The sequence below is a fragment of the Pan troglodytes genome, chromosome 5 (assembly GCF_028858775.2).
Source record: "Pan troglodytes isolate AG18354 chromosome 5, NHGRI_mPanTro3-v2.0_pri, whole genome shotgun sequence".
NCBI classification, from domain to species: Eukaryota; Metazoa; Chordata; class Mammalia; order Primates; family Hominidae; genus Pan; species Pan troglodytes.
The window spans coordinates 143,171,815-143,183,361 of record NC_072403.2 but is presented as its reverse complement, the minus strand read 5'-3'; the positions used below and the strand labels follow the sequence as shown (position 1 = coordinate 143,183,361).

Here is an 11,547-nt window from a genome sequence, read left to right as displayed (position 1 = left end):
TTTTGGAAAAAGTGTTGGCTTTGAATTAGAACAGATCATAGTTTAAATTTGGCCTCACCTTTATTAGCTTTATAACCCTGGGCTATTTAACCACACAGGGCCCCTGATTCCTAATTTGTAAAAGTACTAATTACTTCCTAATAGGGTCACTGAAGGGAAGAAATTTAATCATAAGCCTAAATCACCTGGCACACAACCTGGGACTTAGTATTTAACAAAAATCATGATTTTAAACTAAAATAACAGTAAGACATGTAACCCCAGATTGCAAAAAGTATATACTATTTTAGCCTTTCAAATTATCTAGATGGACTGGGAATCGCTCCCAGAGGATATCTGTATATACATGCTGAGAAGTGCCTTCTCTCCAGAAATACTGTTCACTTAGATTATGGGGTGGTAAGGATAACACCGGGGCATTGACATAGAGCCCCGGGTGACAGTTCAAGTCCAGTTCCCTGATAGCAGTGGGGCCCTGGATAAGGCATGCCACCTTTTGGAGTCTGTTTCCTTGTTTGAAAAACAAGGCAAGGCCAAAACTATCTTTGCTTTCTACCTTAAGGATTTACTTAAAGAAGCCATTTACAAACAAACAAACAGTCAAGCCCTCTACCACTGAAAAGGGTTTCATGGCAAACAGCTCCCAGGATTCTGCACCTGGATGGACCTCCACTTTTCATCTTTGCTAGGATGTCACATCAGTGACACATTCTTAGCTGTTTATAAGACGCTATTTAGATTTTCTTTGAATTTAAGGTTCTGTTGTTAATTCTCTGTGAAGCTGACTGATTTGATATGATTTTAAAGGGTAAAGTTGAAGGTGCTTTGACAACTGTGCTCTCTTAGCATGAAGGACGGGATCATAAAAGTGAAGCAACACTGAAACTATTGGAGCTCCGATTTATGACTTCGTTACGCCAACATAGATCCAACTACTCTCAAGAGTGAAAAAAAGAAATGAGGAAAAGCAACAAGGGAAAACAATATGTTTATTAAGAGCCATGAAAATGCATAAACTCATTTGTAAATAAATGTAGTATAATTTACCCAGTGAAAAAATAGCTAAAATCCATGAGTAAACTGGATTTTATATTTGAAATGATTTTACATATTTGATCTCCAGTGATTTCCCCTCCATCATGATCTACTGGTAGCAGCAATTTTGCAATGACTATAGAAAAAGTTGTTACCAACAATCATCATACCGGGGAAGTTTTTCAAGATGCTCTTTCAAACGGAAGCAGTGCAAACAAGTTCAGATGGCAAGGGATACGATAAGACCTGGAGCTTATCTTCGGACACGTAAAAAATAAAAATCCCAAACATGTATTCCTTAAGAAATGAAAAAGCAGAACAACATTTTGATCAGTGAAAAATATTATAAGGATATATAAAACATTCTTAACCAGTGATCGCAATAATTACATTTATAAATGTTCATTCAAGTACTATTGTTCAATAAACATTCAAATTCTCATTAAAAGTAACACTAGATGTAGACACACCTGGACAACGCTTCTTTTGATTTAGCAACAATTGTGTCAACAGGAGGCAAGTGACCCTTAAAATACTGTTGTTGGCTCTGTTTTATTCTGTTTGTGAATGATTTGTTCACAGTCTGTATGTTTTTTTTCTGCAAGGACCCGAGAAATATCTCACAACAGCTAATTAAGAAATCATTTCTATAAAATAACTCTCAATATTACAGAAACAGACATGCTAAAACACAAGTGTAGCTCAAAAAATAATTGGGCAGAATCAATTTTCTTTGGCAAGAAATTGCTAATTCCTCACCAAATGTTGGTTTGCTGTTGTGCAGACACTATCAGAAACTTCTTTGGTGTTTACCAAAGAGCTACTTAATAAGCTGAAAAGATTTCATAAGCTATGTTGTCACAATCGCAATGTAGAGCTTATGTCAAAGTTGTGCTGAAATCAACGTCATTTGCTGAATTACTGTTGTTAATAAGTCTTCCTTCAAAAAGCTCCCTCCTAATTTTGGCCTGAGTCTCAGGCTTTAATAAAAGTTCCTTTATCTGTTTCACTTTGGACTTCAGACCCATCGTTTCTCGATGCAAAGCTTCATTAATTAAGTCTCGAATTCCAATAGGTTTCTTGCCTAAGAAAAAAAAATTATATAATAACATTTCCTTATTATGGCATACTGACTTATCAAAATAGGATTTAAAAAAAACTTTTAAATGTTGCCCACATTTTATAGAAAAGGTTGCATTTCACCAAAAATATATCATTTACATGAAACATAATTTACTATAAATAAAGATCACTGCATAGCAACAGCACACTTAGGACAAACATGAAACATTATGGACTAATTGTACAGATGACAATTTCAACAGTGATTATTTTAAACTTAGCACTTGATAGCTGTGTGTGAGAGTTCTGGCCTCAGATAAAGTAGTCAAATGCCCTGCTAAGCAATATAAATGGCAGTATTCCATTGATGGCAAGGCCTCTTTCTCGGCCTTTAATTTGCATCCAGGAGGCATAACCCAAAGTTCCCTTTCCCTTGTGCGTGGCTGAGGGCGAATGAAACTTGGGCCATTCTTCTTTCATCAATTAATTTCCTCTGCCAGTCCCAGCACTCCATTTTTCTTCTGTTGTGTTTCAGAAATGCGAACACATCAATCATGAAAAGTATTAGGCAATCTTCACAGATTGCACCAGAGAAACTTAACTTAAACAGCACGCTGCAAGTCAGTCCCTAGACTCAGCAGAGGGAAGCAGGGAGGCTTTGCACAGAGACATGGGGGCCTGCGTTCCGGGCTCATTTCCTGTTGTTCTCATTGTCATTGCCATTCTGATCAGCTGCTTCGGTTTTCACAGAGCTCCCCTCCCCCGGCTTGTTTTTATTCTGTGTTTCCTCCAGATACTGCTGGACAGCCTTGAGCACCGCGTTCTCCACCAGCCTCTTACTGAGCCTTACTAGTTCAGCGTCATCGGGCTCCCCTCCGTTCTTTTCACCTACATTCCACAATAGAGAAGAGAGGTCACTGAGATCACACTGCCATAGAAACTTGGCATGCAGGGGCCAGCTAGTTCCATTGGTTAAAAAGAGCAAGTGTAAATTGGATCTATAAATTCAAGAACAGTGGGTTGGCTTTTCATTTGGTATTTGCAGAAGCAGGAGCCTGTCTATTCCTGAAGGCTTCAAATTGAAAAGTAGTTCATTAGTCCCAATCTAGACAAGCTCTACCTACCAATGCCGGATGTTTCCCATTTATATGTGAATTTCTGTTCTTCTCTCATCCAAGGCTAATTACTACTACTAACATCCATGTCCCCACCACGTGGAGTCTCAGACATGTGAATTCACTAAGTAGGCCTATGTCTGCTTCTCATTCTCGAATATCAAATATCAGGTCATCAAGATTTCCCTAGCATCTCATTACTTAAGATCACTAATTTAAAAATGCTTGGCCTATAGGTTGGTTGTTAATAAATGCTCAGTGCTGCCTTGAAGATAAAGGCAGTTACTACCACTAGGAATTGGTTTAAAGTAAGCTTGTAAGACTAATATTTTTTTTAATCCCAGTGCTATCACTGCAATTTAAGAAATAGGAAATTCTTCAAAGAAAAATTAGGATTATGATGATAAATTACTAGATGTAAATATTTTATGGTCATTTTACTTCCCTGGGAGTGATAATCCAGGTCTAATTATTCCATCTTTCATTTTATTCTAAAAGAGCTGGTTCCCAACTATTCTCATGCTACACATTTCCCAGTCACTCTCTTTCAGACTCCTTTAACTGGGAAAAGGAACTAAGGGGCTCCTTCCCCAGTTAAGGGAGACAAAGAAGAGAGTGACCATTCAGTGCTCAATCTCCTCCCATGGAGCTGGGGACCCAGGAAAGAACAAGGTTGGAAGCAAAGAAGTCACAGGATGCTCGCACATTAAGATCAGCTCGGTTTTGCAAGATTACCCATGGGTTCTAGAAGGCAAAGCCAGTGAGTGTTGCACTTGCATCTCTGGGTCTGAGACAGGCAGATACAAAGGGTGTGAGCTGGAAGATGGACACTGTTTCCTGTACTCACATATAATAGGGATTGAAGAACAGAAGCAGGTATGCCAAGGGTGAGAACTGGCCCCCAACCTTGCTTCAGAGCCCCCTACTTGTATGTAACACCCATCAAGACTAATTGTGCTTATAACCATCCCCATCATTCCTAGCAACACCCTAAGCAGAAGAGAGGGTAGGATAAGACCCATCTAGAAACACTAATAGTGGGAACCCTTAGCAACTGCCTTCTCCTCAAATATGGGCAATATGGCACCCCAGACCCATGATCAGATGTCCAAGATAGAACATCTGCAGTGCAAAATATGTTTAGAATTGAGTAAATGTCAACTCAGTAATAACTAAATAGAACTTACTAAATAATCGGTTAAAGAAATTCATTGGTAATGTATTTACTATGAAAGTAAATTCATTGGTAATGTCATGTTGGGTGGCAAGTTAAGACTTTATCAGTAGGAATGAATGAATATATTGCCTAATATTTAGGGATTTTATCTCAACCTTACAACACGGTGTTTATACTCTATAGACAACATCTCCAAATGCATTAACTGGAACTGTTTGTATAATGACTCTTCCCGTTTAAAAGGGAAAAATCCAACTGCAAATGAAGGAATACTTTTTAAGTACCCTCCAAAACACTGTAAATGACTGTCTACATCTGCCATCCTACTTGTGCTCTGTATCAAGGCCAGACATTGCACCCTGGGGGCTGTTCCTGAATCTAGTCAGCTTTCTCATCAGCAAGATGACAGGGTGGGTTGAATTTGAGTCCAATGAATGGCTCAACCTCCAAATCCCTTTTGGGTCTAATGTTCCATGCTTCTGTGATTTCTACTAGTCCACAGTGAAGTGTCCCTATTATCTTAAACACAAGAATCTTCCTACAAAAAGCTAACTTTGGCCAGGCGCGGTGGCTCACGCCTGTAATCCCAACACTTTGGGAGGCTGAGGCAGGTGGATCACGAGGTCAAGAGATTGAGACCATCCTGGCCAACATGGTGAAACTCTGTCTCTACTAAAAATACAAAAATTAGCTGGGCGTGGTGGCATGCACCTGTAGCCCCAGCTACTCAGGAGGCTGAGGCAGGAGAATCACTTGAACTCAGGAGGCAGAGGTTGCAGTGAGCCGAGATCGTGCAACTGCACTCCGGCCTGGTGACAGAGTGAGACTGTCTCAAAAAAGAAGAAAAAAAAAGTGAATTTTCCCTGCTGATGTCCTATTTTTGTTTATGCTGTTACTATTATTCGAGGCAGTCAAGCTCAAAACGAGATTGTAGCCATCTTTGATGCCTTCCTTTCCCTCATTAACCCCCTTAATTACCAAGCTTTGTCAATTGTGCTTCATGATTTCTCCCGTCTTCAATGCGCCAGGTGTAAAACCTTTAGTTATTATTTCTAAAACATCTCTGTCACTATTCACTCTACAGAGAAACGTCTGTCTGCCAAGGCTTTCCAAAATTTGCCTTTCCTGGCTGCCTGCCCACCACTGCACACCTCCACTGTCAGCTTCCAACATCTCCTCAGAGGCTTCCACACCATTCCCAATTTCTAGACGACCCTCCCTCTCTTTCAGCAATTAGAATACCATCTACTCCATGAAACCTTTCCTGATTAGCTAATGTAGTGTGGATTTGTGTCCCCACCCAAATCTCCTGCGGAACTGTAATCCCCAATGCTGGAGGAAGGACCTGGTAGGAGGTAACTGGATCATGGAGGTGTGTTTCCCACTTGCTGTTCTCGTGATAGTGAGTGAGTTCTCATGAGATCTGGTTGTTTGAAAATGTGTAGCACCTCCCCCCTTTTCTCCCTTCCTCCTGCTCTGGCCGTGTAAGATATGCCTGCTTCCCCTTCACCTTCTGCCATGATTGTAAGTTTCCTGAGGCCTCCCCAGCCATGCTTCCTGTACAGCCTGTGGAACCATGAGCCAACTAAACCTCTTTTCTTTATAAATTACCCAGTTTCAGGTATTTCTTTATAGCAATGCAAGAACGGACTAATACCCTATACTAGCTGGAACTGATGAGCCTCCACTGGATTCTAATAACTCTCACTGCATGTATAGTACATGGCCATTTGGTCATTCATTCAACAATTGTGTACTGAGGATCTATAAGGATACAAAGCAGTGAGCAAAGCAACATCCCACTGGGTTTTTTTCTTAATTTCTTTACAAATTATGAGAATTATTTATTAATGTACTTATTCAACATTACTGATTCAGTATCTGCTCTGCTAAAGACAGTCTTGAGTATAGAAATTATATCCTCGGCTTCTCAGTTCTCTCCCTCTGCTAACATAGGACACCAATTATTCATCACAATAAGAGCTCAATACATATTTGTTAGTCAAGTGAATTGATGACTGAAGTCCTTGAAACCAATAGCAACATTTTAAAAATGTTTCTATCTTCCTATAAGGACAGCACACCAATGACCAGAAATTTAAATTTAATACTAAATTTAAAACAAGAGCAGAGAATTCTGGAATCATTTAAATATCCATGTGAAAAATCTACCTCCACTTCGCTTGATGAACCTGGTCAGTAAGACAAAATATCTGACCTATGGGACAAATATTAGCTACTTATGATAACTAACTAACCAACCAACCAATCAAAACAATAAATTTAGAAGCCAATCTTCTAGATCTGTCCTGGACTCTGGCCTCCCTTTATGATTTCCACAAAGTATCCTCAGACTATGACCATTAGCCCAGGGATGAGTCTACAAGAAGGCTTATCACAGAGCCCTGCAATAATGCAGCAATTCAAAAAATAGACATTTTCATCCCTATGAGATCTCATTTGTGTTCCCACTCCTAGCAGACCTAATTCAACTTAATTAAAAAGAGGGATCTTAAGATTAGAATTACGCTGTATTTTTCTTCTGCCAACTACCTGACAAGTATCTGTCTCTCAGTGAGCTCTCAGACAAATGGCTACACTCATTTTAACTGTAGGTCCTTCAATAATGGCAGTTCAACATGCTGGTGCAACATACACAAACTATCTTTTGATATTCCAACAGAAGTACATATAAAAAGTATTGCCAATGTAAGCAACACATTCTTGATAGGAATATTCTTTTTTGGACTACAGGGTTACTTAATATTCTACCTAATAAAATGACAGATTAGCCTTTGTCTTTGACATTGTTATTTTAGAAATCCCCCAGAATATTCTTGATCAATTTCTTAGGAGAATAGTAAAAATATAAAAGAAAAGTCATGAAAAATCTTTTAAGCACATCAAACGCAGCACTGGCCCTAAAAATACAGACTTAAGAAACTTTTCAATCAACTTCAGGTAAGCAATTCCACTCTCTGTAGGAGTTGTGGCATCGTTCATCCAGGGTTCGTACCTATGATTCTGTTTTGTTTATATTAACCCAAGATCTCTGATACCAAATCATTGCAGGGATAAAATTTATATCTGTGGTTATTGAAAAGAAAATAAATAACTCCTTTGTGGTAGCAAAAATATTTTACACCTACTGGGAAAACTGAAGGTCAACATTAATGTGCTTCAGCTGGTCTTAAGTGTGAGTTGACCCAACAACAGCTTAACTGATGTCACATGAAGGGCTCCAGAAACCATCACACACCCTGCCCATTGCCAATATCTAGGTGCCTATTTGTCCTGAAAAGAACAAATCAGGCTAATTTTTTGGAAAAGGGAACAAAGAAAAATCTTCATTACAATACAATTTAAGATAGAGTGCAACCATGTTAAAATAATCACATTCAAACACTAAACATGAAAACATTAAAAGTTCTGACTTGCTCACATTCTAACTATCAGAAACCTCATTTGGTATCTGAACAAAAGCTTCCTAAGCATCCTCCCCTTCACTGGAACTTCCTGTTCCCGATGCATAAGGGTGTCCTCCTTAGAAGTGGATTTTTTTTTTTTTAACTGAGCTTACCTTTTCTTTTGTCCATCTAACTAAAAAGAAGCACTAAATATAGATCTGTAGGCTATTCAAAAAGTTAGGATGGCATACTCGGCTGCCTTGCACACTATCTGCAACTGATCTGTGAGGAAGGACAGGTCAGGAATCATCCTCAAGTGCACATTTAAACTGACACTGTCCTGGGACCCTTATCTGCCAAAAGTATTAGCTGCAGTATCCCAGGAAACAGAGTTCCTGCAAATACAGCTCCCCTCCTCTTGCCAAAAACCAAAACTCACCCCCAACACATACACACCAGAAAATTTTATAATTAAAACACTAAAACCATATTTTAAAACATTTTCTATAATGTAAATTTCAAAAGGGAAGGAACCATGCCTTTGTAAGGTTTAGTCTAGATTCAGTAGCACAGAATAAATAGAAAAATGATGTTGCTGTATGTACAAAAGGACATCCCCACAGGGGTTTTGGAGACTGCTACACTGTATGTCCCTCCACCCAACTCCACCCTCATCATTTTTACACTGGGGATGGTAGGGGTGGAATGCAGCTAAACTGAAAATCAAGAGTAGCCTTGAGAGAAGAAACAAAGGGGAGACAGAGTCTCAACAGGCATTTGGCCTACAGTCTGAGTGGGCAGGGGTGGTGATTCCAGCCTCAGCTAAAGTGTCATAATGACAAAGCGTTATGAACCCTTCAGGCCTTTTGTAAACACAGCAAGTGCTGGCGCATTTGGAATCTTCATTTCTTTCCGCCGTTCCCCAAGATGCTGTCTGAAGCCAGCCCCCCGATCCACACATCCTTGTAGGAATCCCGAAACCACATGGTTCAGGGTGAGCCCTGTGACTTGTGCCCTCCACATGGCTCCTCATATGGTCACATCAAAGATGGCGGCAGACATGCGATGGATATTTGTAGGCCACGCAGCCCACCTAAGAACCCTCCTGCTTCCCCTTTCCTGATATCCCAGCACAGCCCCTTAGAGACTTTTCTCTGTCAGTCTGTGACATCAGTTCTCTGACTCTATGATTCTCATTGCTGCCTATACAATTTCTGCAGAGAGCTGTCATTTCTTACTGGAAATCTTAGAAAATACTGATGGTGATATGACAGAACTCCTAACGTGTGTGCAAGGAGAGAAAAGCAAAACATACATTCAGGTTTGAAACCAAATTTTGGCATTTTCTATCTGCACAACCTTCTCCGTGACCTCTCTAAACCAAAGTTGGGGTATCATGGGGATGACAATATATACATTGCATTGATGTTATAAGGATTAAAGATAATGTATGAGAAGTGCCTAAAATGGTGCCTGAAACATAGCATGCTAAAATGTAGGTTATGATTAAATCTGAGTTCAACTTATTTTAAAAATAATATGCCCAATACCTGCTAAATGCCAATTATTTGTTTATTTAATCAACACTTTAGTAAGCACCTATTACGTACCACTACTAAGTATGTAAAAATGAATAAGATACAGTCTCTGACCACACACAAGTCAGTCTAGGAGGATGACCTAGTTAATTGCAATGATGATTGCAAAACAATAGATTAAGTGCTGTAACAGAATACACTCAAGGTCTAGTGGAGTTGGGATGGGATAAAAAGGTAAGTTTTAAAGGAGAGGTATTTCAGCTCAATGAATAAGAGTTTCCAGGCATGGCGACAGGGATGATGGAGAGGCAGGGAGGTTTCCAGACATAAGAAAGGCATATGCATGTGCACAGGAGCATGAGAAAGCATGATGCATTGGAGTACTGGAAGTATTCCATATTGCCAGGATAAAGAGTTCAGAGAGTCATGGGTGAGCTGAGGATGGCTTAGGGGGAAAGAAAGCTAGAAAACAGGTCGGGATAAAGGGACCTATGTACCATGCTGTGGACTGAAGAGGGACAAATATAGAGGCAGAGAGCTGGGTGCAGTGGCATGCACCTGTAGTCCCAGCTACTCATGAGGCTGAGGCAGGAGGATTGCTTGAGCCCATGAGTTCAAGTCCAGTCTGAGCAACATAGTGAGACCACATCTCTAAAAACAATAGAGGGAGGTTTTGCAACAGATAAAAAGAGAAACAATGAGGATATGAACCACGGTAGATGCAGTAGGAAAGTGAGGTGCATATTACAACAAGAGTTAAATAGGAATACTAAACCATGGCACCAATTTAATTAGGGAAGGAAGATAAGGAAAGACAGGGAGAGTGCAGAAAACGAATGCAGAAATAATGGCCAAAAGTGTTTGAAATTCCACAAAAACTACATACCCTCAAATCGAGAAACTCAAAGAATCCCAAGAAATGTGATTCTTGAGAAGAAATGTGAAGTACAAGAAATGTGAAGAAAATCACACCAAGGAATATCATGATCAAATCTCTGAAAACCAGTATTAAAAGAAAATCTTAAAACAGCCAAAGAAAAAAGACGCATTATATACAGAGAAACACAGACAAGAATGACAGCAGACTTACTCATCAGAAACAATGCAGAAGAAAAGACAACAGTGCAACATTTTAAAGTACTAAAAGAAAAAGAAAAGGTGAGCTGAGATTGCGCCACTGCACACCAGCCTGGGCGACAGTGCGAGACTCCATCTCAAAAAAAAAAAAAAAGAAAGAAAAGGCAACACAGAATTCTTTACTCAAAAATATTATCTTTCAAAAATGAAGGTGAAGGATGACTTTTTCAGACATACAAATGCTAAATGAATTCATCGTCAGCTGACCAGCACTAGAAGAAATGTCAAAGAAAAAACCTGAGGCAGAAGGAAAATGATACTACAGAGAAATTTAGATCTACTCAGAAACAAAAAGAGAACCAAAAACTGTACATACGTAAGTAAAAATAAGACTTTTCTCATTCTTAATTTCTCTAAAAGAGAACTGCTTTAAGTGGGTATTATAAAATATGTAGAAATAAAAGTTATGGCAACAATAGCACACAAAGATTGAGAGGGGGAAAATGCAAATAACTGTAAGGTTCTTCTGTTAAACGTGAAGTGGCATAATATTATTTGAAGGCAGATGTATACTCTAAAACCCTACAGTAACCACTAACGTAAAAACAAAAAGAGGCACAGCAAATAAGCCAATAATGGAGATAAAATGAAATAATAAAACTCCTTAATACAAAATAAGGCAGTAAAAGAGGAGAAAAAGAAGCAAAGAACAGATGAGACAAGTAGAAAACAACTAGCAAGGTGGGAGATTTAAACTCACCCATATTGATAATTGTATAAAACATAAGATGGCCTAGACACTCCAATGAACAGTCAGAGATGTTGATTTGGATTAAAAAATCAGAATCAACTATGATGTCTACCAAAAAAAATCCACTTCAAATATGAAGAGACAGGAAGGTTAAAGGTAATAATACGGAAAAAGGTATGCCACACTAATGCAATGGAAAGAAAGCTAAAGAATCAATATCAGGCAAAGCAGACTTCGGAAAAAGTATTACCTGGAAGAGATATTATATAATAATGAGGGAATCAATTCTTCAAGAGGGCGTAAAAATCCTAAATGCATATATGCCTCTTAACAAGAGCATCAAAGCACCTGAAGCAAAAACTGATAGAACTAAAAGGTTAATAGA

General features: G+C 39.0%; 1 protein-coding gene across 9 annotated transcripts in view; it reads right to left on the bottom strand.

The window, feature by feature from the left end:
- Positions 1-972: 972 nt before the first annotated feature.
- AKAP7 (A-kinase anchoring protein 7) overlaps positions 973-11,547 on the bottom strand; it is a 148,987-nt gene continuing 138,412 nt past the window's right edge. For 4 of the 9 annotated variants that reach the window (XR_010158196.1, XR_010158198.1, XM_009452007.5 and 1 more), the window contains one exon: positions 973-2,119. Coding sequence is in view for 5 of the 9 variants with exons in the window: in XM_009452007.5 (XP_009450282.4) it covers positions 1,914-2,119 (206 nt within the window). In the remaining 4 variants the exon portion in view is untranslated. Of the gene's footprint in view, positions 2,986-11,547 lie in introns of all 9 variants that reach the window. The other 5 variants (XR_010158197.1, XM_518739.8, XM_003311485.6 and 2 more) reach the window with 2 other exon arrangements.